At 48.2% G+C, this 20,000-nt stretch overlaps 2 protein-coding genes across 3 annotated transcripts in view; both read left to right on the top strand.

Moving 5' to 3' along the window:
• LOC135806871 (protein daughterless-like) overlaps positions 1-1,036 on the top strand; it is an 8,472-nt gene extending 7,436 nt beyond the window's left edge. Inside the window, exon 7 of one of the 2 annotated variants that reach the window (XM_065321041.1) lies at positions 298-1,036. In XM_065321041.1, coding sequence (XP_065177113.1) covers positions 298-446 — 149 coding nt within the window. In that variant the 3' untranslated portion in view covers positions 447-1,036. The remainder of the gene's footprint in view (positions 1-297) is intronic. The other variant, XM_065321040.1, reaches the window with a different exon arrangement.
• An 18,038-nt stretch (positions 1,037-19,074) lies between these two features.
• LOC135816557 (ras-interacting protein RIP3-like) overlaps positions 19,075-20,000 on the top strand; it is a 46,116-nt gene continuing 45,190 nt past the window's right edge. Inside the window, exon 1 of the mRNA XM_065329776.1 lies at positions 19,075-19,311. The gene's annotated coding sequence lies outside the window, so the exon portion shown is untranslated. The remainder of the gene's footprint in view (positions 19,312-20,000) is intronic.

The raw sequence follows: 20,000 nt of genomic DNA, 5'->3' as shown, positions 1-20,000 counted from the left end.
CAATACTCTTTAGTCTTTACCATGGTAGTTGGTTGGAGACTGCAGAAAGAGATCCCGATGGCATACACAATCCGGGTGATCCTTGCGGTGTGGACAAAAGGTGTCATGGGTATGGGTATGGGCGTGGATGAGATTGCAAAGTTGTCGGCTTGTTGCATTCCGGGTATGCTAGCTCCACTTCCTCTTGTTTCCCTTTTGTCTGTCTGTGACTCTCATCTCCTTGTTCTCTCTCTCTCTCTCTCTCTCTCTCTCTCTCTCTCTCTCTCTCTCTCTCTCTATCTATCTCTCCCTATCCAGGCCAAAACATAGACACCGGGGCTGAATCCGTGAAGCGGCGTGAGGAAGAGAAGTGCAGGAACCGGGGAACTAGCTTTGCCTCTGGCGGTGCTGGTCAGTTTGAGGACGACTACGATGATGACAGTTCCGACGGTGGACAAGGAAAATAAATATTCAAATCCAATGACATTGAGGTAAAATGTACGTGCGATGACAGTGTGCCTGCTGCCGTATCGTGAATCGGTCTCACCGACAGGCTGCTGTGCCTCAGACTGAGTAAGAATATCTGGGCTGCTGGCTGCAGATGCGCGGGCATGATGTGAATGTCGATGCTATGAACAAGATGAGCTCGTTGAGCTGTTGACTATTTCAAAATCGCGTGCGGCAGCTCTGGGAGAATGCTGTTGAGTGGCCTGTGGACCAAATCAAGACTTACCACCATCTAGTTTGTCACTATCTCTCACTAAGGCACCTTCAGAGAATAATGCAAGAGATTTGGACCTTTGAAACTCTGCAATTTCTGATTTGCTTTTGTGATGTTGTGGTTCGTCCAGTGGTTTGTCCCGTGTTTGGTCCAGTGCTTGGTCCAGTGTTTTTGTCCAGTGTTTTGTCCAGTGTTTGGTCCAGTGTTTTGTTCAGTGTTTGGTCCAGTGCGTGTGTGCTCCAGCAATGCTTGTTCTCCAAGCTGGTATCTTCCTATTGCTGCTGCTGCTGCTATCAAGAAATGCTTCATGTAAATAAAAAATAATAATAATCAGTTGCCTGGTTTCTATGCAACTAACTCACTCACATGTGCAAGGAGAGGGGAGGAGGCTGCTCGTGCAGCAGAGTCATAGGCATATGCCTATGGCCCACACACCTGGTGCACAACAACAATAAAAATAAATTAAATTATCGGGTCCGTTCCCAAGGGAACTCACGACGGCCGCTCACACCCGATAAACCCTAGCGGCAGATGCAGCGCCTAACCGTGGGGGTGAGTGGATAAGTCTCACAACCGAACGACCCCATTAGCTGCATCAAGAGTACATACACACACTGGTAGAAATGCAACAACTGGGGGCGCACTTACAACAGCAGGCGCCGGTGGTGCACCAGTACAGCCCACATGTACTCAGGGTGCTGCTGGGAGCACAGAAGGCGATCCCCATCAGAACAACTGGCAAGAACAGCGGCGAAGGAGCAATAAATCAGCGGCCCACAGCGATCCCATTGCCCGGGCAACAAAATCCAAAGTTGTGTCTGTCTACAGAAAAATGGCCACAGAAAACCCCAACCCCAACACACTCACTGGCACACATCTTCCCAAGCGATGTGCCTTCTTTGTGGGGAATGTTAGCCCTGGAAGTAAGGCACAGTCCATTGTCACCTGGTGCGCTGATAGGGGCGTTGATGTATACGCATGCACAATTGCCGAAACCCAATACTTTGGTACCTGCTATGCACGCGTTTCTGTCGCGGAAGAGTTTGAGCAAACGCTGCTTGACAAAGAATTCTGGCCCGACACCATTGCGCACACCGTCCGCAAATGGCGCTATGCCGACTCCGCTAGCAAGTGATGGGTCCTCGGTCACCTAGCCAACAGCTAAATCCTCTTGCCCAACCCTTTGTGCCCCACGCAAGTTCATCACACCCTTCCCCTCGTTGCGTTACATATTCTTCTATATCTAGTGGTCATATTCCACTTGCACCACCATTCCTTCCTGATTCTGGACGACAAACTACTAAAACTCCTAATCAACAGCAGCTCCACGACGCCCCCTACCACAAACTAATGTCGGTCTTCACCCCGTTGAGCGCTCATGCTTTCCCGTTTCTCCCGGACCACGCACATTCTATTAACATTGTAACTATCAACTGTCGCTCTGTAACAAACAAACTTCCGGAATTGTACGCAATATGTCAGGCCAACAAGCCCACCATAATATGTTTAACAGAAACCTGGCTAAGCCCGTCACTTTCATTCAGTGTTCCAGGCTACACATGCTTCCGTAAAGACAGATCTACACATAAGAACCTGAGATCAAACCTACGTGGATATAGTGGCGTGGCCATTCTCATACGTGATGGGACATTTCCACATTGCACCCGTCGCCATGACCTTGATTCTCCCCAAAGCGAGGCCTTATGGCTTGAGCTTGGTGCACCGGCAGGTCTCCGGGCCAATCCGCTACTCATTTGCTGTCATTACCGCCCCCCTTCACAATCCCTTCTTGATATCACCTCCTTTTGCGACATACTTACCGACACGCTGTGTTCCTTGGACCTCTCTTTATTTGATGTTTTTCTTACCGGTGACTACAATGCCCACAATTCTGACTGGTGGAGTGGTGACACCACATCGCGTGCTGGTACGGAGCTATCACACGTGTTCTCTAGCTTTGGCCTCCAGCAGCTTGTCAATTTCCCCACCCGTGTCGCTCCGAATGGAAGACTGTCCTGTCTGGACTTGCTTGCTACGAACCGCCCCCTCTCTGTACGCTCTGTTGACGATGCTGCCCCGCTTGCTGCATCGGATCATTTGCAAGTCATTACAACGCTAGCCTACAACATTGCCACTGCTAACACCTCTTACAACTGCTCTCAGACTCCTACCCCTCCGCGACATGCCTTCCGCAAGGTTACACCCTCCACTTGGTCAATCATCAACTCTGCACTTTTTGCCTGTGACTGGCATCTTTTATTCACCTCCACTACTGTTGATGAAGCTGTGAAGAAGTTCACCACAGTTCTTGATGACGTGCTCTCCTTCTATGTGCCACAATACGGAGCAAGACCCGCTACACCCAAACATGGCAGCCACCACCCTCGTCAGTCCAGCCGTAACCCCAAGATCCCTTGGCTCGACAAAGATCTCCAAGGTGCAATTAAACTCAAATACGACTACTATAGCTTAAGTAAGAAGTACTCCACCTATGCTAATATTTCTTTATACAAAAAACAGCGCAATCTGGTGAAGTCATTGTCACGTTCTAAGTATCGAGCATATTTACGTTCGCTCACTACCACCTTATCTCACCCCTCTTCCAGGCCTAACCTGTATACCTTTGTTCGCACTCAAAGGACAACTAGTACACGTCAAGACATACCTCCGTTATTAGCTTCCAATGGTTCGATGGTGACTGACCCCAAGTCTATAGCTAATACTCTCAATACGCAATTCACATCAGCTGGTATTCCAGACGACCATTCCTCTCCAATACCACCTCTGCAACGTTCTGCGACTGTGTCTTCTGATCTGCGCTCTATACATACCACCACATCATCTGTTCGCAGCTACCTAAAAAGACTAAAAAGCAACAAAAGCCCTGGTCCTGATGCCCTACCAAATGAAGTTCTCAAAGTTCTGGCTCCATCTCTGGCGTACCCACTGTGCCTTATATTCAACCTTTCCTACTCCTCCGGCGTATTTCCTGATCGTTGGAAGATCGCTAAGGTCACGCCCATCTACAAGTGTAAAGGCTCCCGATCACAAGCCTCAAACTATCGTCCAATATCTCTTCTCTGCTCCCTTTCAAAAGTATGTGAAAAGGTATTTTACGACCAGTTGTATTGCCACATTTCACCATGCCTTAGCCCTTCCCAATCTGGCTTTCGGCGCAACGACTCAACCTCTGACCAACTAGCTCGTCTAGTACAAGACATTGCCACCCTTCGTGATGCTCGACACCATATTGCTCTCTGTTTCTTTGACTTGGCAAAGGCCTTTGATACTGTCTGGCATCGTGGCCTCCTTGCCAAGCTACATATTGTCTTTGGTGTGTCTGGCCCTGCTCTGTCCTGGCTGGAGTCCTATCTGAGTAGCCGATCACAGTTTGTTTCTGCCCTCTCCATCAACTCTGATCCTCTACCAGTGTCTTCTGGAGTTCCCCAAGGCTCCATACTTGGACCTCTTTTGTTCGTAGCATATGTAAATGATTTACCCTCTATAGACCCAGGTGTCTCGTTATTTGCTGATGATACAACCCTACTGTCAGCATCCTCGTCCTCAGCGGCTCTTGTACCTCGAGTGTCGGCTCAGATATGCAGTGTCCTACGCTGGATGCAAACATGGCGACTTAGACCCAACCTGACTAAAACCGAAATAATGTTCCTTCCCCCAATCTCATCCATGTCACTTTTACACCATCCTGATTTCCCAGAACCCATAAAGGTTGTTTCCAACCATAAACACCTGGGAATAATGCTTGATGATCGTCTCTCTTGGTCTTTCCATATTGATGCTCTTTGCAGCCGTTCAAGCTCTGCCCTAGGTGTTATACGTCCCCATTGTTTCCATCTTCCTTTCAAATGTAAAATTTTGTTTTACAAACTGTACATCCTGCCTCTTTTCATGTACGCTGCTGTTAGCTGGTGTGGCTTGTCCTCGGTTCTCGCTGAGCATCTCGAAATCCACCATAGAAAACTTCTTCGTATCCTGTTTAGTCTACCCCCTCTCTACCCTTCTGCTTCCCTGTATGTCCTTGCAAATGCTTGCCCACTGTCGACCCACCGTCAAAAATTAATTTGCACTTTTGCTCACAAATTTAAACTAGCTCTACATCCTCCTCATCTTAACGTGTATAACTGGTTCCGAATCACAGATGGCTCCCAGACAAGATGCTCTGTTGCCCTCCCCTTGGCTAAAACGTCCTCCCTTGTACGCTCTCCACTCTTTGTTGCTTACTCTGCTTGGCTTGCGCTGCCCGCTACTACGCGCAATGCCAGTACCCTGGACGCATTTAAATCTGCTCACTAGATTCACCATCACCTGTCCCTCCCATGCTTCTCCGTCTTGACCATTACTTTTCTTCTTTTATTCACCATGGTTGGTTAACACCCACATCTCCCGTACTGGCTGATTTTCTTCTCATGCCATGAGGTGTTGTCTATAATAATAATAATAATAAATAAACCCCAAGAGTGTGCAACTCCAGCTATACTACTGCTATGGGGTCTGCGACGGCAGAACTTCACATCACGTGATGAACCCGTGCACTCTGTGCATGATAGATACTGGGTTGTACGCAGCCCAGCTTTGGGTACAACTCTCTTGTGGTCACTTTGCACTGTTTGCCAGCATAACCTTTTGAACCATGTCACGTGATGTGAAGTTCTGCCGTCGCAGCACAGCATAGAGGTTGTGCAGGCAGTTGCACACTCTTGGGGTTATGTACTCTTGGCTGTATCCATGTACCCCTTGTGCCTGGCCACAAGTTCCCAGTTGACTGTGGGTAGCAGCACAGCTGGAAAAACCGCTCCCAGGCAGGACTTGAACCAGGTACCTCTCGTATCTCATTCATGGTCTTTGACCAACCCACTGTGCCTGCCTGGTGCACAACCACAATACAGACTGGATATGTTACGCGTACATACATTAAAAGTTTTAAAATGATTATCATGTCAATATACATTGTGGTCATAATGTGTTCGCATTTTTGGCAAGTTTCAGCAACAGCCCCAAAGTCTGCTCTGTGAGCTATGTAAGGATGCGTTCTTATAATTATTCTCTAGCTTCTCGGAAAAGAATAAAAGAGAAGTCGAAGAAAGTGGTATAATGCAAGAACGGGTCTCCACGAATTCGGATATATTTTTCACATGTGAAGCAATATGAAGCGCCAAATGGCCGTTATCTTCAGTGCCATGAATGTAGTACGCATTGTGCGTATGAAAAAAGGGAAATGCGTACACTCATGATCAACACATCCTTTTAGCTGTAGTTCGCATGCACTGATCCCAAACCGCGGAAATCTCCAAGTTTCAACCACCTCTGAAGCTTGGAGAGCTTTGGAGAGCCTCCTAAAATTCGGAGAGGATATAAGAACAGCTCTCGAACTTTTCCGAGAGTCTCCAAAATTTCCGAGAGGATTTAAGAACGCACCCTAAGAAATAATATAATTAAATTTGTTATCACATGGTTGCTGCGAGCCTTGTGGCATATTATCACTCCTTTAGTATTGACTCCCATTGATTATCGCCATACCTAAGCAGTCATAATAATTATTTCTTCATATTTCACTCCTCAGGCTTAAGACTATATTGACTGCTTGTATTTTACTTTTTTAAGAGGAGGGGGGATCGGTACTAGCTTGTGGATGCATTTGCTGGCCCACTGGGTACTAGTATTGTGTTACTCAAAAGTTCTAAAATTTGTGCAAAATGGATGGTAATGTACAGTCCATTCATAAAAAGATGGGTCCTGGCTCTGGCGAGCTCCCGTATTTGGCGATTTTTCGTGATTTCATCGTACACAGTGCAGTGCTGCGAACTTTGAAATTTGAAAAAGGGTCCAAAAAGGGTGCCTGAACTGGGGTTCGAACCGCAGAATGCACTGTTGCAGGCGGGGTCAAACGGCCTGGATTTTGATGGTTTTTCCCAATTCAGTGCTTTTGGGGCAAAACCTGGCCGAAATCCTATTCTTGCTGTGGCTTGCTTTTTGGACAAAAAAACTTCAGAAACATAATTGGAAGAGGATTCCATATGGGATTGCAGAAAAAAATTCTAAAAAAACTCAACGTTTGACCCATTTATGGCCAAAAGCTAGAAGTTCATTTTTTTCTGAATGGACTGTAGGAGGCGATGGCTACACAGCCAGGGAGTGTGACAACAGGCTTACTATTGCCACTAGCTTAGGAGGTGCTGCATCACGTGATGAAAACTGAAGTTTGGTAGTAGCAGCAACTTGTTCACGTGGAAACATCGGGGGACAAGCTCTATCCTACTACGATACCGTAGAATCCCGCGGATAAGCCCATGGGCTTATCTGTTTCACAAGGACATTTCGGTGGGCTTATACAAGAACATGGCCTTATACGCGGGCATAGGCTTATACTCTGACAGCAACATTGTGCTATTGAAAAGTACCAAGGAAGTGAGAAGTACATGTACACTGAAAGCCAAGGTGCAAACAAAAATAACAGATGATTGTGTTGAAACCCGGGAGTCGTCAAATACCGGTATTTGACGACTCCCTGGTTGAAATGTACAAAACAAACTACCATGATACGACCAAGAGTCCATAATTTATGGACTCTGGGTACGAATTAGGCCCATGGGCTTGTACGACGAAGCCTTGTGATGTTCGAACTTTCCCTGGGCTTTAAACGCGAGCATGGGCTTATACGCGGGTGGGCTTATCCGCGGCATTCTACGGTATTTAGTCTGTTGTGCTCGCATTCCCCCCCCCCCCTCTCCCCTGACTGTGGTACCTGCGCCCTCTTTTTTACTCTCCATTTTGCACCAATTTTAGCACTTGTGAGCAGTGAAAGATAGAGATCTGATTTACAGTAGCATGTGCTGCAGAGAGTTAAAATGTTTATTCATTATTCGTTCATCACTTCGACTAGCCTGCATCCAGCAGCAACTGACTTACTTCTGTGGCTTTCAGGTTCACCCATCGCTATGTCTTCCACGTACTCTGGTCTGCTCAAAGTGTAAGGCCAGTCTTACAGTACTTTGACGTAATTTCCGTAAATGTATCACCATAGCATCCTCTGCTAGTCAACAATCGTTCCATTCCTTTTCTTTACAATGCTAGTACTAGCCATACACATGTCAGAAAGCATAGACGACTTTTTGTTATGCAACTAACATTGTAATAGAAGTACGACGACAACAACAACAACAAGGGAGAGGTAAGGTAAATGCGAAAAGGGGTGGTGGTGGGGGGGGGGGGCGGGGGCGGGGAAGAGGCAGGTTCGCAATCTTTTTTGGTTTCTTCGTTATCCCAATGCAGAGCAACGACTGCGCACTATACTAAATGTGAAACTAGCCCTTTCCCAAAGATGCCATAATTTTTCGCAACTAATTACTTTCGCTTTTCGCAACCCGGTCAAAACAAGTGCTAGTGTAGTACCGTCTCTGATTTCAGAAATTTCTGTGCTCAATATTTTCCTCGTAGTGAACGCAGACCGAACAAGCTTGTTTTCAACTCTCATGGGAAATTTTCATCTTCCCTTTTCTTACATAAATCGGAAAATTATGGAATTGCTTTCCACCCAAAATTACCGCTATAGATTCTGTTTCAGAATTTCGGACACAATTTTGCGCTCATTATAAACAGCATATATTTGCCTGCACAAGTCGCTTCACTAGTATTTAAATTGAATAGCAATGAAAAATATCAATTGTGCACTCATAACCATGTATAAACAATTAAAATGAAACAATTCCAGAACGTTTTCGTGTGACCATCATCAGTGGAACATCGTCACATAGTAAGAATCACTAAAACAACCAGTTATATAGCTACATGTAGAGTAACATGAAAAGAAGCGTGAGAATGCAGCACAGCTAGCGGTTATGCATAATGCATAGCTATAATAATTATAACTGGTTATTTTAGTGATTCTTACTATGTGACGATGTTCCACTGATGATGGTCACACGAAAACGTTCTGGAATTGTTTCATTTTAATTGTTTATACATGGTTATGAGTGCACAATTGATATTTTTCATTGCTATTTTACGACTGTTGTCTCCTCGTCGGTTATTTAAATATAAATTAAAGGGGAAGTTAAGGCAAAAATTAAAATTTCACCAGTTGTAGTCTTCGGGGTGCTGAGTCGAATCGTCTTGGTCCGAGAAAGCTGAGACGCTCCCTTCCTACTTGAATCCCAATCGAACTCGCGCACTTCCACCGAAACTGGGTGACTGCCACAATGTGTATGTAGACGTGAACACTACAGTGCCTGACATCTACAACATAGGAATGTATTAAATGGAATGCAAGTGTTCATGCTCATGTAATGTGGTAGTCTTCTTTGGTTGAACTACGTTCGTGGCTGTTACACTTTTTTTTCAAAAATGGAGGCGGGAGGCCAAAACCGAGCTGCAGTCTCTACTGCATTTGCCTTCAAGCTTGAAGATGACTGGCCAAGCCAGCACATGTTCTATATAGACAACCTCATGAGCAGCGGAATTGCGGTCTCTGACATCCTGCAGATCGACCTCCACGGCCGTCGTGGATTTTGTTCAGTAACTGTCTCGAGCCTGGCGGTCCGGGATCGTGTGCTTTCCCAAGGCATCTCTGTTGCTGGTAAGCCCGTTCAATTAACTATCAGTGGCGCTGACGTTGTCAGCGTCCATGTATTTGGATGCCCCCATTCCCTGTCGGATAGTGCTGTCGCAACCTCATTCCTGAAATTTGGCTCAGTGATAGGGGTCCCTCAGCGAGGAAAATTCTGGGTTGAGAACTTCGAAATTGAAACCGGCACCAGGTACGTCACCATTCTACCGCGTACAGTCGTACCTTCGTGTGTAGCAGTCGGCCAGCTGAAACTGCGTACATGGCACAAAGGACAGGCTAAAACATGCTGGCACTGCAACAAGCCAAGTCATGAGGCAAGGGACTGCCCCGTACTGAGTACGAAGGGAAAGAAGCGTGGCTGGGAGAAAACTTCCAGTCCGGAAATTGGTCTCAGTGACGACACGCAGCAGCAGCAGCAGCAGCAAGTGGCGTCCGCGGACATTACTGCTGGAACAGTGGACGCACATGGCATTACTGGTGCGGCAACTCCCCACAGCGAGGCACGTCATGCACCAGCCCAAGGGCAGCAGGCCGATCCCCAGCAGCCGCGGCTACCACTGCCTAAGCAGCAGCAGCAGCAGGAACAGCAGCAGCAACCAGAGCAGAAGCAGGGATCCAGGATTCCCAGTAGCCAAACTACACCTGTTATACCAGCGTTCCGGCTGGCATCCCGGGGCAAAGCGGCCCATGCGTCTCCGGATGAGGAAGGTTTTACCCTGGCCTCAGGTAAACACACATTCCATCCCCGCGTCCTCACCCGTGAGCAGTATCCCCAGCCGACAACCGCAGCAGTCAACATGATGATCCGCTGCCGCAGAGAAAGCTGCTAACGGCCACAGTGTCCTGCAAGGTAACTATTCTAGTATATCCACGCTATAACTTTCTTATCATTATTCTCACCTATGTCTGACCTTAATCCTAATGCCGCCCCCTTTTTTCCGGGTCTTTTCACTCAATCCCGTAACCCTTTGCATCAGCATCATAGTTTAGGTACTAGATCTCAACCACCCCCGATCACCAGTGCTAGTAGTGCTTCTCAGTCTGAGATAGCGGGCCTCCAGATTAGTTTCCTCAACATTTGTCACTTGCTTAACAAGAAGGACGAGGTCGAGGAATACATCCACAAGCACAACATAGACATAATGTGTCTCGCCGAGACATTCCTGACCTCAGAGACCCCGGACAGCCTTGTCAACATCCCAAACTATAAACTTATCCGTCAAGACAGACCTGGCTTCGGTGGTGGAGTAGCGGCCTATGTACGGAGCTCACTTCATGTTACTCGGCTAGAGGACTTTGCTCGTGGTGATCTTGAACTTCTCTTTCTCCTCGTTCACGGCCTCAATGGTAAGCTAATCCTCGGCACAGTCTACCGACCTCCTGGGTCGCTGGTCTCGTACTGGGACAAGCTGACTGACGCTGTGGACTCAGTCCACGCGCCCAGGGCCGGCACGCCTATTGCTTTGGTCGGAGATTTCAATATCGACACATCGTCTTCCAGAGCCGCCCAGCTGACGCATCTTCAACACTTCTGCGGTAACTTTTGTATTTTGAACCATGTCACTGAATCGACGCGTGTTGGACGTGGTGGGTCCAGAACCACCATAGACCTCCTATTGGCTGAGGACGGTGCAGTGGGCTCTTGCCGCGTTCTCCCGCATAGCCTCAGTGACCACCTCCCCATCTTGGCTACCCTTGCCTTCGAAATGCCAACCGTGCCAGTACTCAGATCTAGCCGAAACACCAGAGGAATAAATCTTCCGCAGCTCTGCCAGGACTTGGTCAACTCTCGTCTAGAAGATTTCAGCACGGCGAAATCCTTGGAAGATATGTGGCAGCTATGGTATGACAAGGTCACTCCTTGACAGGCATGCTCCTGTCCAGCAGCACCGCTTATCCAGCTCTAGACATCAGATTCTCACAAGATCCCCATGGAAAACGGCCGTTTACCATGATGCAGTCCGCGAACGAAATCATGCCCACCATCGTTGGCTCCGAAAACCTACGGACACGGAACTTTACGACACATTTTCAGATGCCCGCAAAGCAGCAAAGCGGCTTGCTCGTCAGCTGAAATCATCCTACTACACACAACTACTGGACACGTGTCAATCCAACCCCCGGAAAGCTTGGAAGGTCCTCAACGACCTCTGCGGTCGGAAGAAATCGTCAACTCCTACTCGGCTCACTGCGTCTGCCCTCAATGCCCAATTCAGTTCAGTTGTCAGCGATCCGCAGCGACCTGATGTCCTATCCCAACCTGAGGGACCGGGTATAGCAGATGGGTTGAACCGCTTCGAACCAGCCACATGCGAAGAAGTGCTTGCTCTCCTACTGAAGGTAGACGAGAGGAAGGCCACGGGTAGCGACGGAATTCCCTGCTATGTGTTGCGACACTGCGCTCGGGTCCTGGCCCCGTCACTGACTATCTTGATGAACGCGTCACTGGCCATGGGAAAGGTTCCGATGATGCTGAAATTGGCCCATATTCGCCCCATTTTCAAGGCAGGAGACCCCGAAACTGCTAAGAACTACCGCCCTATATCTTTGCTCCCGGTTGTTTCAAAGATCCTGGAAAGGATTGTGCATAAAAGGCTCTGTGTGCTCCTAACCGAACATGACCTCCTTCCTGCCGAGCAATTCGCTTACCGAGCCCACCACTCCACAGAGGACGCAGTCTTGTTGGCTGTGGATCAATTTTACGAAGCCGCAGACCAGCACCTGCATACCGGCGTGGTGCTCATTGATATGAGCAAAGCTTTCGACAAGGTCCAACATCAGACCTTGCTCCAGGATCTCTTCGAACTTGGTGTCTCCTCTACGGCACTGGACTGGTTTGCGGACTACCTCAGCGCACGACGCCAGTGTGTGGTCACTGCCAACGGTACACGCTCAGAGGAAACAGCTTGCACGTGCGGTGTCCCCCAGGGAAGCGTGCTTGGTCCGATATTATTCGCGATCTACACGAGATGTGTCGCATCAGTAGCTGACCCGGTGCGTACACTAATGTTCGCGGACGACATCATGCTGTACCTGAGCCACGCTAGCGCTCACGCCATCAACATCACCCTTTCCGCAGCAGTGTCGGCTGTCGCCAGGCTACTCGATGCCAAAGGGCTTATCCTCAACACCGGAAAGACGCAAGTGCTTGCAATCAAAGCTGGACGGCAGGCACACCTCGACCTCCACATTACTTGCACTGGCACGCCTCTTGCCCAGACCAGTACGGCTCGCTACCTCGGAGTCACTCTGGACGAAAATCTTCGCTGGTCACCGCAAGTCACCTCTATCGTCCGACGCACGGCTATGAAGCTGCGGATCCTCCGCCAGATCCGGCACTGCCTAACAGTGCGGCAGGCGATGCTGTATTACTCTGCCCTTGTCATACCGGATATTCTATATGCGTCGAATGCGTTTCTCCCAGGACTGTCCGCTGAGCAGCGGAACACAGTAGCCAAACTGGATAAACGTTGCATCCGTTGCGTGGCCGATGAGCACCCATTGGCCCACACTCTTCCCCTGTACACCAGGCTGGGTGTCTGCCCAGTGCTGGAACGAGGGGAATGCAAGCTCCGACTCCTGACATTTAGAATCCGTTCTGGAATCGTCAGTGAGCTGTTGTCGTCCCGAATTGTATTGCAAGGCCCGCCGACAGGCATGACCACTCGAGGTCAATTGGGACGCAACCTTCCCCTCCCCCTGGCCCACAGTGCTTCTGGCGCATGCCGACCGCTTCTAGCCAGCTGCCGACTCTGGAATGGCCTGCCCGACTGCATGAAGTCCATAGTATCTGTCCGTGAATTCAAACGCATGCTACGCGTATTCTACTTCGGTTAAATGTAATGGCTTTCGTAACCTGCTGATGAGACTCGATAGAATCATGCTACGATGACCCGACTTGTAAATTTGAGATCCATTTTTTTCTGCTCGTCTTGACCCTGCCTCCCCTCATTGCTACTTCCGTTTTCGTATTTTTATTTTCATTTATTTTCTCTTCATTTCTGACTCTTCTTACTGGTTGTCATCGCTTTCATAATATTGGGCAGAACTGCCCGTTTGCTATGCGATGTAAAATAAATAAACAACAAACAAAACAAACAAACTGCGCCCTACTAGATGGGGATTTGTATGCAAAATGTCACTAAAAGCGCCGTTTCGTTCTTATAAAAGCACGGATGACCGCGATTGGCATAATTATATGTTGTAGTCTTTTGGACGCTGAGTCGACTGGTTTTGGTCCGAAAAGGCTGCGATGCAGCGTTCCTCCTTTATTCCCAATCGAACATGGTTGAACAAGTGGTCACGTGCTCCTGGGTGCCCAAATCACCTGGTCACCACGCCAGCAGGCGTCAACTAATACTTTCACACCAAGGTTCAACTCGAGTTCAACTCGAGTGACAGGACTGCACCCAAAAAAGGTCAAACAGGCTAGTAAGTTGTACCCTGCAGGCCAGCTGACTGGTGTACGCAGGAGCAGGCTCGGCAACATATCGAAGATTTCGCAGCAACATGTTGCGGAAAATATCGAGGCGAGCGGAGCATGCAGAATCTAGCTTGGCCTACCCAGCACTGGGATCACACTGTACAATAGTACAGTACAACAGTACAGTGCACACAGTCAGGTCTAGGCCTTGGCAGATTATGCTAGTATTTTCGTGAAATTATGCTTTTCGCATTGCTGAACAAATTGCAGAATTATGCTATTTTTATGCCAAACGTTATGCCGCATTTTATGCTCACATATGCTGCTATTAAATGTATAATGGTTCTGTGCAAAATAACAGGGGAATTTTTTTGTAGAGGGCGTTGTACTGTAGTAGCAAAAGTTCAACGGGGTCAAAGCACCGTCCGACCTCGCTACGACCGCAACTGGCAACTGATTGTCGTGGACTGGACATGTTATCAAGGGAGTCGTAAACCTACGACTTCCTGGTGCATCTACATGTACTTGTACTTGTAGAACATGTACAACTGTATGGAATTTGATGCGAACAGGTGGATTATTCCAGTTTTATGCGATTCGTATGCAATTTGCGTCGAATTATGCGATTATTCGATTTTGGTAGGAATTATGCGAAAAATTATGCTAGCATAATCTGTCAAGGCCTAGTCAGGTCACCATGTTTCTGTAGCCGGCTAGCCGTGCATGCTCACTGTACGTCTGTAGATCTACTCTGTAGATTGTACTCTGTAGATTGTACTCTGGACTGTAGTCGGTAGTGACCATGGTGACTGTAGACTAGACGTGTGTACAATCAACACCAGCTCGACGAGCACCGTCCGTAGATCTACCGCGCGTGCAACCGCTTTTGGACGATCGTTTCAGGCCGCGCGCGGCCCGAGCCTAGCCTAGCTAGCCCCGGCGCCCTGCCTTTTATTTTTCGAAACCAAGGTCGAAACTTTTGAGGGGGGGGCGCGCCCCCCGCCCCCCCCCCCCCCTCCCCCTAAACCCGCCACTGCTGTAGCTGACTAGTAGTAGTACTATACTACTAGTACAGTCATGTACATGTGCTAGTAGTAATGTAGTTACATGACGATGCCCATCTATTTTACTCTAGTTATGTCACATGTATACGCACACGCAGTCAAGCACTTCATGACTCTTGACTGTTTCCGCTCCATTGAATGTTGCTGACAAGCCCACACACTGCTGATCTTATCGCTTCCCAATTCCCTCGCCCGCCACTTGTGAAGAAGCAACACGTCGTTAGTTGTGTCGACTCCAAGGCGACAGTCATGTGACATACGAGAAACGCGTAACCTCGTCGTTCCAGTCACTCACACTCGGTCAGTACCGCTGCTCATCCAGCCCCTTTGGCTTTGGCCTTGTATTGCCGCTATCGCGGCGCGGGCTGGATTCCGCGGTACTGCCCTCGAGTCGTACGAGGTGAATAGCAATTTCTGGACTTGAAAATAAAATAGAGGCCCACTGGCTGTGTGTTTTACATTTTTCATATCTTTTTGTATCTATTGTATGGCCTAATCCTTCATCTTTCCAAATATGTGACAATTGCTCATGCTGTGATCCCAGAGACTTTATAGCAGGTTGTTTTCGACAGGCCAATTTTTTGGCCTAAATTCCAGTGTATGGAATTCTGGACATGAAAGTAAAATAGCGTCAATAGGCATCCTATACTGCACCATTTTTGTTATATTTTCTATTGGTGGACTGCAGTTGGCCTCTTCACACTTCCAGCCAACAGGTCCAAGACTATACAGCGTCTGAAGTGGAGTGCACATGGGGAAGCCAACGATTCGTCCATTACTTCTTATTTTACTCAAAATTCAAAATTCTCATGCGACATAGTACCACAAAACTCGTTGAAATGCCTCCCAAGAAAAGGCTATCAACAAGGCACCGACACGAGGAGAAACTACAACAGCCCAGCTGTCAACTACAACAAGAAAAAACTTCATCAACCTGATTGACTTGACTCTACATGCGACGAAAAATTATTTTACTCGAAATGTCCAGAAATGTACAATGTCCAGAAATAGCAATTCACCTCGTACTCGTGCAGGAACCTGTACTTCCCGTATGTCACATGACTGTCGCCTTGGATTCGACCAATGGGCAATGACAGATCAAATTACGCGGGCTGGAAAGCGCGATCCTACCTGCTGAATGGTGATGGTACTACATGTACAACAATGTAGTTCCACTGCCCGTCGTCACGATTAGTGACGATTAGTGACGACGGGCAGTTTTTTGATTGATGTACTGACCTGTAGTCCGTTTGTACGGTTGTCGAAGTCACTCTCAGTCTCACATACTAGTCATACAGCTGTACAGGACTCGAGTCACAGCATGGTTCATGTTTTGATGTAAATAAAGTTTGTGAGCGATCTCCTTGCGACCTTGGCTTGGGTGCATACGGGAAACACGTTCCAGTCACTCATCCTCGGCCAGTACCGCTGTTCATCCAGCCCTTGCCGCTATCGCGGCGCGGGCTGGATTCCGCGGTACTGCCCTCATACTCGTGCAGGAACCTGTACTTATGCGTGGTGAACTGTGCCGACACCCACGGTCAACTGGGTACTCACAGCTCGGAGTGAGGGTAACGGATGCAGTTTACAGGGTTAACCGGTTATGGGCGGTTACACGGCCGATTGGTTGAGAGACTCACCTACTCTCCCCTGACTCTGTCTGCATTTGCCACTAGTAAGGGCCGGGTTCCACTGCGGCTCCGCGGCACGTAATTTTTTGGGTTTTACCATGGTAACCGCGGCTCGAGCGAGTGCATGCAGCGCTAGCGCCAGTAGCGGAGTGGTGGCCTGTCACTTGTCAGGGCGCGCGTTGGGTGTACAGTGGTGGCCGGCGGAAGCGAAGGCTAGTTTGTGTGTTTCTGAACATTTAAGCGATGCCAACGCGAATCCCGCGAATTATTTCTATCTCCTTGGCTTGGGTGCATACAGGAAACATGTTCCAGTCACTCATACTCGGTCAGTTCCGCTGCTCATCATCCAGCCCTTGCCGCTATCGCGGCGCGGGCTGGATTCCGCGGTACTGCGTAGCGTACTCGTGCAGGAACCTGTACGTGCAACATAAACGCAATACTACCTGTACCAATACCAATACCAATAATACCTGTACAGTGTACGTGTACATCCTGAAACTTTATTCATAATTATTTGGTGGCAAAAACGCACCTGGCGGCAAATACACGCCGGCCGGCCAGATCAGAACAACAGTAAGAAAGGAGACAAATGCCAAAATGGGTGTAAATACGTGTACGTGTAGTGTCTCTGCAGTACTGAATTGTAGCTGACTAATACGCAAGAGGTACACAAAAGGAAGTATATAGGGCTGTTTTTTTGTTGTAACTCAGAGTTTCATGGCAAAAACCAATCATCAGACAACATAAGGAGATTAGAAAAACACAGGTATATGAAGGCAAGCAGAGGAGATAGAATAATTCAGTGCAGACAATAATTATGATAATCATTCAACACCTCCCAGAGGCAGTACGCTCTGACGTGCCAGAATCAACATCTCAGGTGCTGGGTGAAACATGAACACGCACACTCATCCACACACACATACACACACACACTAATCCACACACAGCCTCTCGTTCTCACACACGTGGTCCACACTCCCGCATTATCACACCTAAACACATGCGCACGCACACACACACACACGCACCAAAACACACACATGCACCACACACACACACATACACACAGCCTCTCGTTCTCACACACTCCACGCTCCCGCATTATCGCACCTAAACACACACACACACACCAAACACACACGCACCACACACGCATGCACCACATACACATACCTACACACAGCCTCTCGTTCTCACACTCTCCACACTCCCGCATTATCGCACCTAAACACACACACACACGCGCGCGCGCGCTCGCGCCAAACACACACGCACCACACACACATACACAGACACACAGACACATACACACATACACACATACACACACACGCCAAACCCATAGCACGTCATACAACATCAGCAAACGATGCAGCCTGTGCCTCATGGAGAAGTTTCACATCCTCACCACTCCAAATGCCATCTCACTTAACAAAAGGAGCGAGTTAGTATCAAAGTGCCGCCACCAGCGCAAGTTTTTGCTGGGTTATGAAGTGACATAACGTGTATGGGTTTGGCGTGTGTGTGTATGTGTGTATGTGTGTGTGTGTGTCTGTGTATGTGTGTGTGGTGCGTGTGTGTTTGGCGCGCGCGCGCGCGCGTGTGTGTGTGTGTTTAGGTGCGATAATGCGGGAGTGTGGAGAGTGTGAGAACGAGAGGCTGTGTGTAGGTATGTGTATGTGGTGCATGCGTGTGTGGTGCGTGTGTGTTTGGTGTGTGTGTGTGTGCGTGTGTGTGTGTTTAGGTGCGATAATGCGGGAGCGTGGAGTGTGTGAGAACGAGAGGCTGTGTGTATGTGTGTGTGTGTGGTGCATGTGTGTGTTTTGGTGCGTGTGTGTGTGTGTGTGCGTGCGCATGTGTTTAGGTGTGATAATGCGGGAGTGTGGAGTGTGTGAGAACGAGAGGCTGTGTGTGGATTAGTGTGTGTGTGTGTGTGTGGATGAGTGTGCGTGTTCATGTTTCACCCAGCACCTGAGATGTTGATTCTGGCACGTCAGAGCGTACTGCCTCTGGGAGGTGTTGAATGATTATCATATTGTCTGCACTGAATTATTCTTCCTCCTCTGCTTGCCTTCATATACCTGCGTTTTTCTAATCTCCTTATGTTGTCTGATGATTGGTTTTTGCCATGAAACTCTGAGTTACAACAAAAAACAGCCCTATATACTTCCTTTTGTGTACCTCTTGCGTACTACGCTCTGCCCATTCCGGGCATTTGAGCACTATTGCAGGTTAAGGCGCACACCCTCTGTGTAGCTGACTAATACTAACGTTGCTGCATGCACATGTATTTTTACTCTAGTTATGTCACAGCTACATGTACGTACATGTACACACACACGCACTGCATCCTCTGCATGACACTTGTCCCCTCCTTCGCTGACACGCCTACACCGCTGATGTTTTCTTTTCTCACCACTTACTAGACTTGGTACTTGAGAAGAACCATGCATCGACCAGGCGCCAGGCGCGAACTGATGTTGGTGGTGGTGAGAAGGAGAGCTCTGTGCCAGAACTTCGCAGCCTAGAGAGCGTGTGTGGGCAGGCGTGTGTTTACCGCCATATTGCCAGGTGTGTCTTTGCCACCATATTTATCAACTTGAGAAGAAGTAACAGTAAACACGTTAGTTGTGTTTCCCTTGCGCTTGCTCGATTGCATGCTACAATCATCTAGTGAAGTAGTAGGTAGTAGTTATCTTTGCTACACAATCTTTGCTACATGTAGTTTAGATCATCGTACTTGAAAGTACTACTACTACTACTAGTAGCTGAATGCATTTACTGATTTACTGCAGTCCTGCCAGGTAGTTCTTCTTGAAAAAGGTTAAGAAATGTATTGACGATGGATCGCTACCGCAACTGACAACCTCAGCGTCTCCTCCATTCGCCATGCCTTGACAACAGAGGTAAGACGTAAGTAGAGTTTTCTTATAGCTATGAATAGGATGAAGGCCGCAGACATCACGCAACTACGTTACTTGTTTGACATGTATTACTGTGTATTTTATAACAAAAGTTTTGTTTTTTCACGGCTGAGCGTAGCGAAAGAGTGCAAAAAACGTATTTTTCACTCACAAATATTTTCGTGCATTTGCTCTTGTTCTGCGCAACTCCGTTGAACCTGCCATCGTGGTCTTTGTTTTTCCTCGTGGTAGTTGAAGTTGCCCGCCCACCCACCCTGGTTTCATGGGAGTCGTCCGCTGTTCTTCTTGACAATCTATGCCTATGTGTGTGGCTTATGATTATGACATACACCGGTTATTACATACCATTCCTTGCTATCTCTATTCTTGGGTCTGACTGGCAGCGGGGCAGGAATTAATGAAAATAGAAAGGTTTTTTGGCCGAAAGGCGTGTTTTTCCTCTAGCCCGGTTGAGCGGTCGCGGCTAGGAATGTAGGGAGTCATTGTTTTTCAGGCGCTCCCCTGCTGCCCAGTCACCCATGCTCACCACTGGCCATGCTGTTTCACTTGATTTCACGGCCTTTTCTCCCGCTTGCTGGCGGTTCTTTGATGGATTTAGATGTTTTTCGGCTATTTATCTATTCTGTGGCTGCGAGTGTGGTTTTTTGCTTCTACTCATTTCTGGAAAACCA

Source organism: Sycon ciliatum, chromosome 1 (genome assembly GCF_964019385.1).
Source record: "Sycon ciliatum chromosome 1, ocSycCili1.1, whole genome shotgun sequence".
Taxonomy (NCBI): domain Eukaryota; kingdom Metazoa; phylum Porifera; class Calcarea; order Leucosolenida; family Sycettidae; genus Sycon; species Sycon ciliatum.
This window is presented reverse-complemented; position numbering and strand designations above follow the sequence as displayed.